Raw genomic sequence first — 19,715 nt, 5'->3', positions numbered from 1 at the left:
AAAACGAATTCAGTAAAATATAAATGAATTGGAAAAGTAAGAAATGGTTTAAGTATGCTGAAGAAAAAATGGATTGAGGAATCATCTGAGCCCCATACCATTTGCCTCTAAAAATACTCCTATGATAAAAATGTTTCAGTGTTTGTATAATCCTGACTACACCAACATAGAGTTAAAATGTCTCAAGGTCAAACTGTGCAATCAAAACATCTTGATAAATGCTGAAGAAAAATAAATTATATTATCTCAGAGCTCCTGTCCAGCTGCAATTTTTTTTCTGATAAAAGATCAGAATAGAAAGTGAATAGAATTATACAAACACTTTATTCATAGGAAGGAAGTAGCATGGGAACCACCTATTGCCTGCATAATCATTGACACACTAATAGATTTTACTCTCCTGGAATATATTTCAAGCAATTTAGTACTTTTGGAAACATAGGATAACTATATTTTTCTTTTGCCAAGAAAAAGCAAAAGCCCAAAACTGATGCTTTGGATTAACCAGGATTTCTTAAAAATAAAAGGTACTTTAATACCAAAAAGTAAAAGGGTATAATCTCAAAGTCGGAAAAAAAAAATTGTGACTTTACAGTAAACTTCTTACATTATGTTTATTTCTCTTGTTTTCCTGAAAAATGGTGACACTTCATTCTAGTACCTTTGCGTGTCTGTCACCGAAGGTAGATGGGGAAAGTCTCTGTGCTCTAGTCTGCTCATCAGTAAAATGGGAACAAAAGTTAAAGCTAATCATACAGAGCCTGAAACATAGTAATCGTTCAATAAATGTTAGCCTAAAACCCAGGAAGCATGGGACACTTAGGATCAAGCAGATTCCCAGCCTCAGACTGTCCCCTCTCTCCTCCAAGCTGAGAACTGTTTACACGTTCTGGAATATGATGCTCCTGACCATAACTAAAGATGTGCATTAGCCAGGGCAACCCGCTATTCCTCTTCCAGTACAGAGAACACACACATGGCAGGCAGGAGCGTCCGATAGGGCAGGCCTGAGAAAGTCAGCGCTAGGCGGAAAGGCAGCTGCTTGGAAATGCTGTGGGTGGCCCTCACGCTGTGCGGCTATTTGGGGAACAAGTGTCTTTGTCTGGATTGGCAGCTAATGACACTCACCGGCTTTCTTGTTCTAGCGGCCTTTCATCTTCACCTTCTCCACATGGAGCTTCCTTTAGATGGAGATTCTATCCCCAAATCCTCACCTCCAGATTCTGAACTCTGGATGCAGGTGTCCCTAGATACACCCATTTACCAGACATGACCAGTGACCTCATCCTACCATACTGAATGAAGGTTTCTCTTGCTCTCCATCGCCGTCCTCCCTCCTTCCATTGGTTTTACCCATCAACCATATTCCAAACAAACATTTACAAATATAACACAGCTCCTGACAGCAGTATTAGACTTAATTCCCCTTGTCTTTAGGCCAAAGAAGTGACAATGAAGAGATGTTGCCCGTCTCCACTGCTTCCTCCCTGTTCCTTCTCATCATTAGTCCTCCCTGACCACCCTTTTTCTCATGACATCCCCCCTCCCATCCCGCTCTTTGCCATCCATAGCACTCATCACATGTATAATTACTCACATATCGGATTAAGTTTTCCATCCCTATTGTCCTCTAACTTGTAAGATGCCACCAATACAGGCACCATAACGTCACCACACACCGTACTTGGCAACCTGTGTTCTGTGGAATCAGCCGGTTCCTGGGCCACCTATCTCTTCTCAGCGTGATGTAGGGGGATGGATGCCAGACTTGGAGTTAGAATATGTGGGCTCTATTCCCCACGCCTCAGCCACCTACTGGCAGAGTGGCCTGTTGTAAGTCGCCTTCCACTTATGAAACTGTGGTGGATGCTATAGGCGTTCAGGAAGGGCCATACAGTCCAGATGGAGGGGGCTGGGCCTGGGGGTCCAGGAGAGCTTTCTGGAGGAGATGAGGTCTGAGCTGAGATGAGATGGAGGAGTGGGGATTAGCTGGGTGGAACTAGGGGCCTGATTGGTTATTAGGGGTGAGGAGAGAGTAAGGACAGGATAGCAGGTTCTCTCACAGGGAGGCTGAGTCTGGGGGGTGGGCTGAATTGGAGAAATGAGGGTCTGAGCCACTCTTTGTTGTGTGTTGTATGTAATGCTTTTACTTCTTTAGAGCTTCTCTAGTATTTTTCCTTGTTGTCTTAATAACCATGACATGATTATTTCATCTGAAAGACTGTTGAGAGGATCCACTCGAGAATGAGCTCTCGTGGGACAAGCCTCTTCTCCATTTTCTCCTTAGCTACACATTGTCTTTAAAATATCAAACAGTGGTGTAGGGGAACGGAGGAAGAGTGGATGATAAGAGGCAAGCAGGACCCGGGAGGCTAAATTAACCACGTCTTCTGTTTCAGGAGTTCATGTAGGACAGCATTGAATTTGGGGCTGTGTAACTACGTCCCATGCAGCATAATGGCTAAGAGAGCATGTGCTCTGGAGTTAAAACACCCGCTTCTAATGGAGAATGTCTGGCAGCATGACCTTGGGCAAATAAGTATGTGTCTCTGGACCTCAGCATATCCATCTATAACATGGGAATACTACAGCACTCAGAGAACTGTTTGGGCATTAAATGAACTTAGGTATGTAAGGTGCTTAGAACAATGTCTAGTGCATAGATAATCTTAACCACATGGCTAGCAGTGACCATCATAGAGCCTGGTGCAGGGATCAATCACCATAATGGTTCTCATGGAGCGATCATGTGTTATTTGACAATCAATGTGCTTCTTGGTTTTGCCTTCATTATCTCATTTAATATTTGAAACCACCTTATAGGGTAATCACCCTCTTTTGCACCCAGGCTTGCTTCTTAGGCAGATAGATGACTTTCTCTCTTCAACTCTGGCTCCCTCACCTATAGTCAAGAACAACAGCACCTCCTTCATAAGGGGTCGTTGAGAGAATTAAAGGAACTTACACTTGAGGGCACTTAGCACCATGCCAGACTTGTAGAAAGTGCTTCGTGAGGATTAGTTCTTCATCAGCATCAGCATCATCATTAAATTTAGTCAATTAAAATAAGCAAGTGATAAATCTGTGAGATTTCCACAAAATTAAAGACCATACTCAGTAGTTTGGTTAGAGCAGAGCACTAAGCTAAACTCAGCCTTGAACCTACCTTTGCGGTCTGTGGCCAGCAGACTCAGTCTGGGAGTGCATCTAGAAAAAGCACTGGACCTCCTGTGATTCCTTAGAGTATCTTAAGCATACCCTTGAACTTCCCTCAGTCTTTTTTCTGCCAGCCTTGAAGACGGACCCCTGAATGTATGACCACTGTTACACTACACTTCCCCTTTCAAAGCATCCATCACTTTGATAATTTCTCGGTGAATTAAGCAGCATGAAGGCATGCCTGCCTTGTTCACGGCTCTACTCCCATGCTCCCTCTGACACACAGTAGGTCCTCAGTAAGTGTTCATTGTGGTCAAGGGTGTGGAAAGAAGTACGTCTGGAATAACATCATCAGTAGCAGATTTCATGTGAGCATGCATGCTCACGTCGGCTCCATTTCTTGGTTCCCATCACACGCCAGCTGGGCCCCTAACACCTCAATTTCTTCTGCTGAGAAAAATGTTTGAAGGCGTTCCCCCTCCTCCCCGGGCTCCCCATTCTGACTTACGCTGGATAAGCAACTTCAGATTGCTGAACAGCAACACACAACACAGCTGGGTGAAAATTCCTGTGTCCTGAAATTCCTGGAAAACGGTGCTGCGCAGCAAGCATTCGGAGAATGGACACAGCACCGGCCCCCCAGCCCTGGAGAGTGAGAGATAGGAGAAGGCAGCAAGCGGGCAGCTAGAACAGAGCCTCAATTTCCTTCAGAAATGATTGTGCTTCCTTTCCAAACACCCCACCCATGGTAAAGGTAGAAAAACCACAAGTGAATTAATTACCAGCATTTACATCACCAGCTGCTGAGTGATGGGCTTCCATGGGCTTCCCCTGTGTAGAAGAACTTGCTCTTTCAGCTTACAAGGACCACAATTAGAAGATCTCTCGCCCAATCCCAGGAAAAGGTGTGTGGCTTTGAACTAAGTGCTGGTGCTGGTATCCTCAAGAGTAATGCCCAGCCCCAAGAAAAATGTAGACAAGGCATTTCATATTTAACTCACATGGTCTCAAATGCAAAGCACAAATAAGAATGCCAACTGGCTGGTCTTAGGCAAGTCACTCCTTTTTCTTTGGATTTGTTTCTTTCAAATCTTTGAGTCCTAGATTCCCATGGGATTCTGATGTTCTAGGGGCCAGAAATTCCATCATAAGAACATCCAAAACCCTCAGTTTCACCATCTCTATCTAAGACTTCACTTCCTATTTGTAGAAATTTTCTCAAATGAACAGAACACACTAGATTGAAGGTAGAAAAAAGGCCAATGTGAATAGTTTTTTAAACTATGTAATCTTTTGATGCTGTTCTATTGTATTCAAATCAGTGCCCCAACCCCAACCAGGTTAGGAGTATTTTTTCATTTATTGACCAGTGAAGAATTTTAAGGAACTTTCCTTTGTTCTTATTTCCTTCTACATCTCTGGTCATCTGCTTTCATCAAGCTCAGATTCCTTTTTTTCTACTATCTAAATATTAAGGTCCCCAAAGCTTCCACACCTTCTTCTCAATTATACTCTTTGCCTAGACAGCCTCATCCATATATAAGCCTTCTCTCACCTCTACAACACTCTGACATCTACAGCCAATCCCACCCTCCCCCCTAGAACAACCATCACCCCTACCTGCCTCTGCACATCTCCTTGCAAGTATCTTACAGAGACAAAAGAGAAGGTGGGGTACAGACAGACAAACCCAAATTGATTATTATCGTTCTCTTGCCTTGATTCCAGATCTGTTCCTCCCACTGACTTTCCTGCCCTAGTTATACCTACAACCAGAGCATGTCATTGAAGCTCTTTCTTCCCCTTTTCAAGAATAATTGATACTAATTAGTAATAATGGTTAACATTCACTGAATGCTTACTATGTGCCAAGTGCTGTTCTAAGAATTCTGTGTGTGCTATCTTATTAAAACCTCACAGCAATCCTAAATGGTGAGCACTATTATTACACCCATTTCACAGATGGTGAAATTAAAACACAGAGAAGTTGTCTTTTGTCCAAGTCTGCACAGCTTAGTATGTGGAAGAGCCAGACATCCTGAGTCCAACACCACTCAAAGTCACTGCCTTTCCAATTACTAAGTTCCTTTCCTTAACATCTCTGCAGTTGATCCTTCTTCCATCGCTACTCCTTTGGTACAGACTCTTCTCTCAACAAAACCACACAATAGCCTCCACCTGGTCTCTCTGCTTTAAGGCTTCTAATAGCCAGCCAATCCATCATGCAAACTGCCCCAGAGCCGTCTTTCTAGAAGTCGAATCTACTACTACTCAACTGATAAACTTCCAATACCCCTCAACTGCAGGAAAAAAAGAATGTCCAAAATCCTTACAAAGCATTGAGACTCACCCTGCCTAACACCTCCTCTTATTATTTTCCCATCGATCTCTACCTTCAATCCAGGCACATTACCTATTGCAAACTACTGGTTCACAAGGCTGCCCTAAAATGCCCTCCCCCCCTCAAGTCTACCAAATAAATCTTCTAAGCTTGACTGTGAAATGTCCTCCAACCCCAAGCAGGGTGGGACACCCCTTTCGGAGCTACTTTCCTAATATTCTACCTGGTACATTAGTAGCTCTAATGCTTGCTGTAACTTCTTTGCCTGACAGGCTTCCTAACTAGACCACAAGTTCCTCATAGGCAGGGACCTCACTGATACATAACACGCATGCCCTCTGAGAGTGCCTATTCACAGAATATACTTATTCCAGTAAACAGATGGCCTATTCCAAAAAATAGATGATTCTACATCAAGAACTGCTTTACAAATGCTTGACAATACCTCAAAGACTTTGTTCTCTTCCACAAGCCAAATTTGCCCCAGCAAATGCCCTGGCATTATGCTGAAGGAAACTCCGAGACAGTATTAGTAATTCCAGACAGTGGGGCCTCTGAAGGAGGAAGGTATGACTGGAGTATGTTCCCATGGGGCCCTCCAAAACCACCTGACCACGTCAACCAAGACCACCGTACACAGGGCTAAAGATAGAGCAAAGGAGCCCAATACGCATACCGCTGGCATCAGCACCACCCGAAAACTGCAAGCCCCTGGGTGTGAGGAATTGTAACAGGAGGCCAAGAGTAACTATAATCAACTAAAGAGAGATAAACACAAGTCTGAGTGTTGATCGATGGCCTCTAACCCTTTCTGAATAAAGTGCCTAAATTAAAAACGTAATTTTAATATGTTGTCCCAAGAGATGTTTCTTTATTTACAAATAATTTGCATATGTTAACTATACATATCCCCAAAGAATGGTCCTGGATGTGCCCCATTTTTAAGGCCAATGATCTAGAGAATAATCTTCTCACCCCCACCCGCTGAAAGGCAGAGGATGAACATGATCAAATATAAGGGTGGGCCTGGAGGCTGAGACCCTCAAAACCATGGCGTCCTTAGCGTGAAGGCACGTACACACTAGCACACACTGACAGATGTCACTCCAGCACCTGCTGCCCTTCCCCCCCAGAGATGGGGGGGAGGCATGGTCCAATAGCTCTAAGCATCAGGATTCTTCCTCTGTAGCTCTGATCTCTCAACCCTCCCACTCAGTATCCGCTCCTCTTCTTTGTGGCAGCTCTTCTGATATCCGAGGACAATTATCCTGTCCCCAGTGAGCCTCATCTTCTCCAGGGAATCCACACAAGCTAATGGGGCCTCTCCATCTCCAGTGACAACCACATGTCTGCCTCAAACAGCAACTGCACAAGCATTTACATGGTCCCAGGCTCGCTGCTGCCTGTAATTGTTACAGGAAACCATTGGTTTGTAAACAAACGAGAAAGTCTTTCTGGTCTGTCTTCAACTAGATCAAACCAGGTATGCGCTTGACACAGATTCAGCGAAAACTGCCCCACAGTAAACACGCCACTTTTTCCACTCAAAGAGAGTAGGCATTTCCAGTGGTGGCCCGCACTACTGCAGCCCAAGTCATATCTGACACATCAGTTAAATTGTTAAACAGATACTTTTAAACTCACATTTCTGGGAACCTCCATCTATCCATCACATGTGTTAGTGAGCGCATGAACACAGACACCAATGTACGCATGCAAAACATGAAAGCACACACATTGTATACACAGAATGTGCTTTATTAGTGAAACATTTATTGAGACCTGCTGTCTGTCACACAACAGAGGTTTAGCACCAAGCCTGTATGTGCAGTAATCAACAAATGGAAACAGCAGATTCCCTTGGTTTCATGTCTTAGAGTTCTCAAAGAGAGTATCTCCTTATATACACTCCTGCAACAAGAATCAGGAACTCAACTGAGTTACTGCAACTTGCATTAAGGATGTGAAAGCCAAAGGGAGCCAAGAGACACATTAAAATACAGCCACTGGTTACATATTGTACATGGGGAGAAAGCAGCCCCAATCTGCATTAACACAAGGCTGAACACTCAACATCAGGGGGAGCAAATAGCAAAGTTTCTACAGCAACTAAAATCCAACCATCGGCCCACGTGCCAACTCTCACATGACTATGTGACATGGCCATGCCCACTTCCCAGCACATGTGTGCAGTCCAAGGAACCTTGATGGACAAAGAGACCACGGAGTAGAAGCTGGTGACTCTGGGTACATTTCAAGCTTAAACTCAAAATGATGTCTGTGGGCTTTGCTCTTAAAAGTAAATGATTTTAAATCACAAAGTTATGAGATGAGTCCTCCATCCTTTGCGGCACTGTCAGTAAAATGACCACCAGTGAGGAGGTGGCTGAGTGCCAGACTAGCCTCGCCCCCTTTAGGTTGCAGGATGGAATTTGCTTGGCAGGTTTACAGTCTATGCCAACGTGAGAGGAACATGTTCTAGCCCTGCCTAATCCCTCTTCCTAGGAGACTTCTGCCCAACAGGGCCAAAAACATGGGATACCCAGGGCAACCTGGCAGAATGGAAGCATTTTTGGACAGGGCATTTGTTTCCAAGGCCAGTTTCCAGGAGCAGCTTCTCGATACTGCTTCATTCCATGACCTTCTCTTTTCTAAAAAACCACTCTGTTAGCCTTTTTAGCAAAACCTTGATGTCTATTGGGGTGTCTGACCCTGGAGGCCAGGATGGGCTTGTTAAACTAGTCCAATCCAATTCTACTTTATGCTACTGCATTCTAGCATTCTGCAACAACTTCTCTTTTTTTTTTAATGTTTTTATTTACTTCTGAGAGAGAGAGAGAGAGACAGCGTGAGCAGGGGAGGGTCAGAGAGAGAGGGAGACACAGAATCTGAAACATCTCCGGGCTCTGAGCTGGCAGTCAGCACAGAGCCCAACACCGGGGCTCAAACCCACGAACCACGAGATCATGACCTGAGCCAAAGTCGGACACTTAACCGACTGAGCCACCCAGGTGCCCCTAGCATTCTACAACTTCTATCTTATTGCCAAGCTATCAGAAATTTCCAGGGGGCTTCCTGGAAAAGCAGAGATGCTGCAAAGCTAGCAGGGTGTGGAGGAAGATGGGACATCTTAGGGGGGTGAGATGAGGCACAGACAATAGAGGCAGAGATGGAGCCAACCATGAATTTTCCAGAGTGCAAGCTCCCTAGGAACGAAATGACTAGAGCATGAATCACCTGCTTACCTCAGAGTCTCTTCCCACATCAGTCCCTCCCACGTTGTTTAAGATTAATCACAAGCAGTTAATTCTAAATAACTCTGTGATGTGTGTATTGCCAGTGCCATATTAGAGAACCCCTTATGAATTTTACTTGACACAAGGGTTGATTCTTGCAGAGCATCATCCAGAACTCGTATGACCCACCCATCCCCTCATCCACACAACCCACTGCAAAGGTCAGACTGCTTTAATTAGAATCGGGACCAGTGAGGAAGTGACTGGAGGCCGACCACGGCCTGATGTGGGAAGAGCTAGCTCTCTGATCCTCAGCAGTGACCAGAGACACATGAAGCTGTCCTAAAAAGAACTGAGTCCCGATCTGTCACTGTAGCTGACTAGGGGGATTTTGGAGAGGAGGGAAAATGTGTTACGCAGTGGAGAAGAGGACGGGAAATGGGTAGTTTGACCCAATGACCCTTAAAGTCCCCTCCAAAGTTACTATCCCATGATTCTTCACAATGAAACTTGGTTTCCAGTGCACTACACAGGCAAAGGCAGGACCAGAAGGCAATGTAAATGTCTCACTTTCCTCTACATGGGTCATGAGATGTGTGCTTCATCCCTCACAGAATATTTCTTCCCCAGCACCAGAGTCCCCCCAAATTTCAGTGTGTCTCCTTAAACCTGAGAAGGGGCTCACAGCACACCGCCTCAGCCTAACTCCAGCCTTGCCTTTCCTGAACCAGGTGGAGCAAGTGTCCTAGGGGAAAATTAGTCTTTTAGGAATCCCATGGGTGAGAGGCTTACCATCCTTTAAGCTCCCCCTTCCCTCTTCCTTTAGCAGTCCAAGCTAGCCAGGCAAGACACAGGACCCCTTCTGGAAAGGAAAGAAGCCTGAGGGACCGAGGAGGAAGGAAAAAAATTTAGAACATGGCAACCTCCCAGCCTTGCCAGCCCTGTTCCCAATGTTTGGATCGCAGATGCGTGATTTCAGCCTGGCTGGTCCCTCCTCCCAAGAGGGGTATTGTTTTTATTTTAATACAACTTATTAACTAAAGAAGCGCAACACTCTCTCGCTGCACTGTGTCTATTCTCCAGAGGCTGCAGGTAACACATTCCCAATAATTCCTGGAGGAGAGGGTATGGGATTGCCTGGAACACTCTGCCTGAGAGAGCAAAGACACTGGCCCTTGTGTTGCCGACAACCACGAGACTATTGAGACTGTCTTCTAAGAACTTTGCACCTGCAAACACAACTGCTTTAGGAGAACTAAACCTGCACTCAAGAGGCAAAAATGTCAGGAGAAGATAAGACGCAGAGAGTCTCATGGAGAAACTTGAGGGAAAAGCTCCTCAGAGTCATCTTAGGTACAAAGATACTTAAATAAGAGCCTCAGAAAAACCCAAAGGATCCTGAATGCATTTCCCAGCTTAAACCAAGAGCTTCGTGTTGCCTACAGCTCATGTCCCCGCCTTTCTTTTGTCTCCACCCTCTTCAGGCCCTTGCAAACCCTCACGGAGTAAAGCATTTTTTCCCCAAAAGAGCTGAAAAGATCACAGTTTCTAGGACCACGTGTGAAGTAAGTTTTAACACAGAGCAGAGCTGGGCAGTTGGGCTGGATGACTGTGAGATCAATTTGTTTTTAAAAGCTTGCTACTATTGGTTGCTGAATTAAAAAAAAATTTTTTTTAATTGGAAAGTGCATTATTTAGGAACATTGTGGTCAGCAGTGGAGATCTGAGAGCAGATATGGATGATGGCACATTTAAAGGGGGCCCCGTATTGCTTTTAAATAGGTCACCCAAAGACATCAATTTCTAGAGAACAACAACAGTAATGACAACCCACTGGCACTGTCAGTTCCCAAATAGATCACGGAGACAGGCCTGCCGAGCCACGCTTTGTCCCTCTCCTCTGTCAGCTGCAGCCTGTCACCTGTAACACAGCCCCCCAGCGAGCCGCAGTGAACCAAACATCCCCACTTCAGCTGAGAAAACCTCAGGAGGGGGATAGGGACGCCCCCTCTTTTTTAAGGACCAGCACTTTCCTCTGCACCAAGAGCAAACATTTCTAAACACAGCCTCTGTCTACCCACTGGATATTCTAGATGCTTCCCCATATGATACTCCTAGATGCCCTTCATCATCCGCGCACCCCCTCCATGGCTCTTCCTGCCCTATTGGTTATGAGAGGAAGGAAAATGCGTCTGTGATGAAGGGTCGTAGGTCACTGGGGAATCACATGTACACCCAGCGCCACATTGCTGTCACTGGGCAGCAACAAGTCTTCACAGAGGCGGATCCACAGAGGCGGAGCTGGAAGTTGATGATACTGGGGTTTCCTTAAGAAAAAAAAACTCACAAATACAGAATTAGGTATGGCACCTTGAAAGGGACCATGCAAGTGAGGGTATATGGAAGGTTTTGTTTCCTGGTTAAATCCGCCTCTGTATTGATCTCCCCTCCCCCCCACACAAAGGGAAAAAGAAGAATAAACACAGAGAAAGAGAGTTTGGTTCTGTTAGCTGTGAAGACAGTCCCAAGGCAGCAGGAAAGCAAGAAGGAGTCTGAGAGAGTAGTCCAGGAGCTCCATCTTTTACCGCCAACCCTGGGTGGGGTGCTGGGCAATTCCTGGTACTTGGAAAACCAAAGGTAAGTCTGAAGAGGTCGTGCGTGCTGTCCAGCGATGCCAACACTCAGGTGGGGTGTAGCTGTGCTCCAAATGCCTCAGGACCCATGGGTCCAATCCCCAGTCACTTCACTTCAAACCGGGATCTTGAGGGTGGGAATTGAATACTCAGACACATTCATTTCATCCTCTCTCATTCTCTCATATTCTCGCTTTCTGTCTGTCTGGGAGGAGTTAGGCTCCTGGGACTGGCCAAGCTGATAACCTCCTACACCAGGACTTTGACATTTTGCTTATCACCAGCATCCAGGGAGGCGACGCTCCATTTCACAATGGAGACACAGGCCATTTGTGTTAATGAAGGGAGCCTAGGAGCAGAAATAAAATGCCACACTGGGGATCTGGGTTTTCAGGTCCCAGAGACACCTGCCAAGCAGGCAGCATCCAAGCTTGCCCACATACCCACACGCTCACTGGAACCTCAGCTCTGGGCCTCCTCACCTATTCAGTGGGATGGGAAAGCCTGTCCTCCCTGCCTCATTGGGTTGCTACGGGGGCCAGAACCACAGGTTTGCAAAGAGCTCCAAATATGGTCCAACAGGCACAACCTTCATCATTGACATGGCGATTCTCAGGCAGGGCCAAAACGGCAATGAAACTGGATTTCCCTCCTTTTGTTTCTGTCATTTCTCAAACTGGGATGAAGGAAAATGGCAGAGGTGGGGGTACTCGGAGGGGAGCTTCCAACCTTCTGAGAAACCAAACTGACACACGGTTCATTCTTACAAGCACCAGGAGACCAACAGCCAGAGTCAGGACTTGTTCTTGCCCAGAGACTATGTAGCTAACTCCATACGTCTCATCTCCTTTCACGCTCTCAACAACTCCATGATGTACAATTTCTTATCTTGATTTGCTGCAAGGCAGGGCGGTACAGTGGTTAAGTGTGGTCTCTGAGGCCAGAGTGCCTAGATGCGAACCCCAGCTGTGCCTCTTATTAGCTGTGTGACCTTGGACGGATTATTGAATCTCTTGTCCCTTAGCTTCCTTGTCTACAAAATGAGGATAATAGTGTGTTGAGTGGTTGTGAGGGTTATAAGAGTCATTTCATACACCGCAGTCAATACGGTGCAGACGTGTGGCCAAGCACTCCTTGAATGTTAACTGATATTAATTATTACTATTATTGATGACAATACTGAATCTTCTAAAACTTTCCCCAAAGACACACAACTTAGAAGTGGGCAAGCCCAGATTAAGGTCCAATCTTTTTCACTCTGGAAGCCATGATCTTAATACTACACTAAACCTTGGTCAAATTCCAAATTTCTCTGCTCCTCACTTTCCTCATCTGTAAAGTGGGGCTAGTTAATGGTATCAACTGCATAGGAGTGCCGTGACGATTAAATGAGACATATGCACCTAAAGCACCTAGGCTGTCAGGCCCAGGATGGCATTCAATAATAGTAATACTGGCATCGTTATGTTTATCCTAGGAAGGGTACCTGCCCATCACAGCCCTGCCCCAAAGCGTCTCACTCCAGTTCCACCTCTGGGCCTTGTCACACAAGACACCCACTGCAGGGGAGGGCATGTTGGCCCCATCCCCCAAGCACAGCCCATACCCTGTCTCTTCTGTCCTGTGAAGGGGGCAGAGGACCCAGCTGATGGGCAGCTGCCCCAGGAACTGGAAACCATCTTTCCCCGACAGCCTGCAAAGGGAGATAGGGGCCGTAAAGACAATTAGCCCCCGGTGCTGGGCCCGTGGTGTCTCATTACCAAATGCAAATGCAAGCTCACATGCCACTCCACGGCTCTTGGCAAAATGCCTGTGTGACCCTCAACCCCGCTGAATTCGGAGGAGGCATTTACCCTGTGTCCACCCCCTTTTGTAGCCTGCAGCTGGTGTGTGGATTTTGCGAAGGGAGAAAGAAGGCTGTTCTCACCCCTCTGAAGGGGGGACAAGGAAAAACGGTCTTATTTCTTTAAAGGAGGCAGAGATGCTACTGGGGTGGGGGGGGACATAAAAAAATTGCTCTTCCCTCGGCAGTTAAAAGAGGGATAATTGGTGCAAGTGGCAGGCGGCTGCTCTGCCATTTAGCATACAGCATACCCAGGAAATCTCACTTGGTAATCAGGAGGAGAGGAGGAAAAAGGAGCAATCAGACCCCTATTCAGGCTCCGTTTAGCGACAGCCCCTGCTGGCTGGCTGGGCTGGTCCCACCTAACGCCTGAATGCTGGGTGGGAATCAAGTCTCAGAAGCCGCAGTTCTCCTTTGTGCTTGTTGTAAGGCCTTGCCTCGGTGTACAGTCTCCATCCTGGGGAGAAGGATTCTGAAAGGAGATGGTCTTTACTCTCTGATTGCTCACCACTCCCCTGCAGCTCCCCCCACCTCCACCCCCAGGCCATGCAGGGTTGACGGGGTTTAGGAACAACACTGCCATGTTACAATTCCAGGGGGATGTGCACTGGGGACGGGGAGGGAGACGTTTGTGTTTTTACACAAATGCCCTGAAATGGAGGATCGGCTGGGGCAATCACTGGTACCTTAACTTCAGCATTGGATGTCTTTGGCCCTTGGTAAATGCTCAGGGGCAAACAGTCTCTTGGTATACCATTCCATTCCAGTTCTGGCTTGCATAAATGTGGGAAGAGTCACGAAATTCTCAATAAAAAGAAAAGTAGTTGAAATTCACTTTCAGGAAGGCATACCAAGGCCGCACAGTGGTGTTGAGCCATCAGTCCAACCAACCTGGCAGCTTAAGACAGCTGGAGGGTGGAAAAGGGAGGCGAGTAGGCATACCACTCAACAGTGTGCTTGTAATAAGGCCCTGGCTCCTTCCACCAACACCCACCACTGTACCTCACTGTAGCATCACAATATCTGGAAAGTTAAGAGCGGAGACTCAAGACAGCAGCTTCTGGTCTGGGCACCTGCCCAAGTCAGCAGGAAGAGGTAGACAATGAAAGTTTTCTTCCCCAAATGAATAGGACCTCATGACTCTTCACTGAATTAACCTTAAAGTATGGACACACAAGTGGTATGTGACATAGGTAGGCCCATGCAATGATAAAGGATAAATCAACGTGTGAGGCCTTCTCCATCTTTCCCTGGCCCCACCCCACCTACAACAGGCTGACTTCACACTAAAGAAGCTCTTCAGTAAGACTAGTACTGAAATATACACACCTTGGGAGCAAATCAATTCTTCATGACCATAAGGTTGTTAAGAAATTCAATACACACATTTTCAAAACTAAGAATGGTTTAAAAATAAAGTATCAATTCTCAACTCATTTCAGGGTAATAATAAACTCTCAATGACCCATGAGGGGACAGCTCTTTTGGGGGGAAGCTCAGGATAGCTCTTCATTGCTCAGTGAGCTCCCAGGATACTGGTAACAGGATAGACTGGGCTAGACAGAAACCAGTGAATATACTGTGTCATACCTTGACTATATTCCAAAATAGATATGTTTAAGTTTAAAATCATTTTGAACTACCTGCACTTCTTCTGTCCTCTAAGACCCTTACTAAAAAGGCAAGCTTCAACAAGCAAGTCTGAAGTTGAGCACCAGAACATTTTATTTATAAACATAACACCTGGAAGTAAAGATCTGGTACCATATCTCCACCATGTGCCAGAATGTTCAATGACCACTAATGAGGTTGGGAGCCTAGGAGTGAAGTTTTCTTAAGGAGGCTGTGTGGAGTTCAGTCTACACCAGACCAAATAACTCTTCACCACATGAAAGTAGATAGTGAGTCCAGGACCTTCAACCCCTAGGCCCAACTGTTCCACAGCAACTATCTCTGGTGTCTTCTAGGTTTTTCCTAGGGAAGATACCCTATGGGGGATCAAAAGAGCCCAAAGCAGAAAAAGGAGATGGGCCCATCTGTGCATTCTTCCCAGGGTGCAACACAGAGATATTTCGGAGCCATCAAGGCATGGAAAGCCAGACAGGCCAAGCAAACATCAATGCCGTCAGCATGCTAGAAGCTAATGGACCACAGACAGCGCCTTCAATAGGCCCCGACCGCATCCATCTGAAGCTGCAGGAGACCTCCCACTCTTCCTGCTCTTGAACTGCTAAAGCATGAAGTACAAAATGGATCTTCCATACTGGGTGCAAGCCCTCACATAATCAAATGTCAAGGCCTATCCTAGAAATTGGGACAATCAGAGGCCTGGTACACAGGACCAACGGTTGGGAATAAGCTGGCTTCAGGTCTATGATGTGTACAACTGAAAGGGGGTGGGGTAGGGAGTGGATGCATCCTCACCACCCACCTCACCACATTATCTTTAGGAAAATGGGTAAGCATTTCTTTAGACTATGTACCTTGTTTTAGGCAGATCTGCTTAAATTTTATCCCCTTAATATTTTACAGTTGAGTTTTCCTGCTTACTAGCTAAAACTCTGGGGCACCTGGGTGGCTCAGTTGGTTAAGCGTCCCAACTTTGCCTCAGGTCATGATCTCGCAGCCTGTGAGTTCCAGCCCCGCATCAGTCTCTGTGCTGACAGCTCAGAGCCTGGAGCCTGCTTTGGATTCTGTGTCTCCCTCTCTCTTTTTCCCTCCCCCACTCGCACTCCATCTCTCTCTCTATCTCTCTCTCTCCCCCACTCGCACTCCATCTCTCTCTCTATCTCTCTCTCTCCCTCTCTCTCCCTCAAGAATAAACAAAAAAATGTTTTTAATTAACTATGTGTACAAAGATGGATTATTTTCTAAAAGCCTGTGATGTATTTTTGTGATTGATTAGGCATGATGACAATTACAAGGATCAACAGACTCCAATTTATCAACAGTAAATTCTGATACCCTCCAACAACCACCCTCACCTCAACCTTTGCACTGCTCTGTTCCAAGCCAACCAACTGTTACTGTTACAACTGAGTTCATTTACTCTATTTATGTATCAGGAGAATAAATGAGCTGTGCTCTGTGTTTGCCTTCTTCAGATAGAGGTATCAATCCACAGCCACTAGATGATCTGAACCCTGCAAAAAGAACTATTACTAAAATATCCATGTTGTATTTAGCTATTAAAATATTGACTACCTACAATCTGCTCTAAAGAAGTGCCACCGGAGACCTGAAACACACACACACACACACACACACACACACACACACACACACACACACACCCCAAAAGAGAGAAAAAGACAAACTGTATACATATACAGTATAGAGATTCTTCCTGCAGAAAAGTGCTGATCCGGACCTGCCCAGAGGAAATGAGTTCTTTTTAAACACAAAAAATGCAATCAGGGATAATCAGCAAGTTAACAACACACTTGCAAACACCCTAGTCCCTAGAAAGGAAGAATGCCAGCTTTCAATGCAAGTTCTGAGAACAGAACAGATCCTTTGGGTGAACGAGAAAACAAGTGATCACGTCAGCGTCTTCAGGCAGAACTTTCTCCAAAGCTAAGAAGCTTTGGAACAGCAGTCAGCTCCAGAAGGCACCTGCTTATAAGAAGTGCTTCAATAACCACATTCCCAAAGGGGCTTTGTGGGTTGGGGTGGCCTCGGGTCCTCTTCCCCATCCACTTTTCCAGTGGGTTCCATGGAGAAAAAGAAGCCAATGGAAAGTGGCATGCATGTTTTGAATCTCCCTCTCCTGCAGCGCAGCTACGGGAAGGGAGATGTGATGCCCAGCCCAGCAGAGGAAAGAAGCAGCAGAGACCGGGGGAGGGGCCCCACAATAACCCCTACAAAGGGGCCTCCCACAAGCCCCTCGAAGTGTCCCAGTCTCCAGCATCTACCACCTGTGAAAAAAACTTTGTTGATTTTTTTTTTATTTAAATGGGAGTGGCTAAAGTTCATATGAATTACAACCTGCTTTAGGGGATGGGCTACTATGGGTTGGCTTGAGGAACACCTACACACACTATTTTCAGTTACAAATCCCGAGGCAGGGGCTTCACCGGAATGAAGAAATCCCAGGAGTCTGTGCTGGGACACTCACCTAGCCCCACCTATCTGACCTCCCTTGACCTGTTGGTTCTCAATCTTGGCTGCACAATAGCCTGCGGAGCTTTAAAAACACACATTGGATCCCACTCCCTACAAAATTCTGATCAAGGTTAGCCCACGGGGTGGCCTGAGAGTTTTTAAATCCCCGCCCCCGCAAGTGATCCTAAAATGCGAAGCCAAGGTTGAGAACCACTGTTCTGCCCTACACCATCCCACCCCCTCCATGGAGAGACCAGCATGGGATGGCAAAATATTTCTAGAAGAATCCAGGGTTTGATTCAAAAAGAATAGGAGAAAATCAAACTTCTTTGCCTCTTCCTCATCCCAGCCTCCCAACATGCAGACCCCTGTGGCCAGTTCTCATCTTCTTTGTCATTTCAACACTTCTTCCTGTTCAAGGCCAGGCCTTCAGTGAGTCCTGGAGTCCATGACTCTGGATTTTAGGTATTTGTCAAAATAGAGTCTGGGCCGCTTCTCTCAGCTCTAATCCCAAACAGTCAGAATTCGGTGAACAACCTGAGGGCAATCTAAGTCCTCAGGCATGAGTCCCACCTTCCCTCTCCCTGGGAAGCTATGGTTGAACTTGAGAGGCTCGTCAAGGCTATGCTGGGTATTGCCAGCTCCCTCAGGGGAGTGGCTGGACAAGGCTCCTGTCAGTCTCTGTGCCTTCCTGCCCATCCTCGGTACATGCAGAGGAGGAGGAGGACAAGAAAGAAGAACCTCATATGAAAAATCCTGCTACTAGAATGAGGAGGTGAGTAGGACCGTCCCCAGCTGCCTCATCCACCCGTCAGACACCTCCACAAAGACTGTGGGAGGAGAAGCAAATGGAAGCCTGGGATGACAGCGGGCCAAGCATGAACCTGCCATCCGTCTGCCATGGACATTCTTCCTGGGGATTCAGGAGGAAGTGATGAGGAGTTTCCCATCCATCCCAAGGGCCCAACTCTCAAGGGATAGCCATTTTGCCCATTTCTATCAAATTTCTTGCTCTGTGCTGACCCCGCTAAGCTATCTCCCATGGAAGAAGCTGACCTGGGGCACACATCCTTCAACCTACTCCATCTAGCACTTTGAGTACAGCCAAACATCTGAGTAAGGAGCCCAGGGTTGAGTAACCAAGATTCTCTCCTTGCCCAGATCTGAGGGGTTTTCCATTGAGAGCAATCCAAGGATTTCCACCACCTCCTCAGGGAAAGGGACCCAATTATCTAACATGTAGCTAAAGATGCCCTTCAACAACAGGGGTGGTTTCTCTCCAGGGTCTTGGCCCTCACCCAACACAGTGGGTGGGTCTCTAGTAAGAGAGGACTTAGGAAGAAGGTCTTACCTTCTGAGCAGAGCTTGCCACCATAGCCAGTGGTGGAACAGTCACAGGTGGGGTGGCCATCCAGGAGAAAGCAGATCCCTCCGTTTTCACAGGGACGCTCGCCACAGGGCCCCTCAGCATCCAACTGGACACCCTGGCTCCCCAGAAGCCGAGGCTCTGAGTTGCCATACTTGAGATCCAGGATTAATCCTCTGAAGCCGGGCATGGCCTGTACTCCATCGAGGGTCAGGGCGGAAGGCCGTATGTCCGCAGGGACTCCGCCAAGGAACAAGTCACTGACCACATCCATGTAGGGCCGCTGGGGCTGCAGCTCGCCCGTCTGGCCCTCGCCGTCAAGCACAAGCACGGTGCGCAGGCGGTCCCGGCGCACCATGAGGAAGTGCCAGCTGCTGTCGTTCACCTGCCTGTCGGACAGCACAGCGGTCTCCGCGCAGTCCATGCTGAAGCGGAGCTGCACGCGGCCGTCCGCCAGCGAAAGGCAGAGGAAGTCGCAGACGCCGCCGTCGTCCAGGTAAAGGAGCAGCCCCGTGGAGACGTTGGTCTTGAACTGGAAGCTCAGGTCGCTGCGCGTGCTGGCATCCCAGCGGAGGTAGCGCGCCCACTGGTTGGGGAGGCCCATGAACTCGAGGCCCAGGCAGAGCCCCACCAGCGACCCCAGCAGGACGCTCACCTTCAGGGTGAAGCAAACCGAGTGCGCGGTGAAGCTCATCGTGGCCGCCAGGACTGAGGCCAGAGGAGGAGACTGGCAGGGAACAGCCCTCCGGGGACGATCCCCCTCGGCAGCGGGAGGGGAGAGAGGAAGAGGAGATGGGTGGGGGGGGAGGGGGGGGCACAGAGCACACAAGAGGAAGGAGGCACACGCACAGATATCCAGAGGGTAAGGAAGAAGGAAAGTGAACGAGTCGGCCCCAGATGGGCGCGCAAGCAAGGGATCCAATAAAGCAGCAGAGGGGAAAGACCAGGCAGCAGAAGAGAAGGAAAGTCAGGTGGGAAAGTGTGGGACTAGAGTGAGGAGCAAAGTATCTTTCTCCAAGAAAAGATCTCAGCT

General features: G+C 47.2%; 1 protein-coding gene across 1 annotated transcript in view; it reads right to left on the bottom strand.

Annotated features, from left to right (window-relative positions):
• NRXN3 (neurexin 3) overlaps positions 1 to 19,376 on the bottom strand; it is a 37,695-nt gene extending 18,319 nt beyond the window's left edge. Inside the window, exons 1-4 of the mRNA XM_039232206.1 lie at positions 18,668 to 19,376; positions 14,104 to 14,120; positions 13,151 to 13,300; positions 12,976 to 13,062 (exon numbers count right to left, since the gene is read on the bottom strand). Of these exons, the coding sequence (XP_039088137.1) occupies positions 12,976 to 13,062; positions 13,151 to 13,300; positions 14,104 to 14,120; positions 18,668 to 19,376 (963 nt within the window). The remainder of the gene's footprint in view (positions 1 to 12,975; positions 13,063 to 13,150; positions 13,301 to 14,103; positions 14,121 to 18,667) is intronic.
• Positions 19,377 to 19,715: the final 339 nt, after the last annotated feature.

This window comes from Hyaena hyaena, unplaced genomic scaffold, assembly GCF_003009895.1.
Source record: "Hyaena hyaena isolate Hyena2069 unplaced genomic scaffold, ASM300989v1 scaffold_65, whole genome shotgun sequence".
NCBI classification, from domain to species: domain Eukaryota; kingdom Metazoa; phylum Chordata; class Mammalia; order Carnivora; family Hyaenidae; genus Hyaena; species Hyaena hyaena.
The sequence above is the reverse complement of the archived record's forward strand: the minus strand, read 5'-3'. Positions and strand labels throughout refer to the sequence as shown.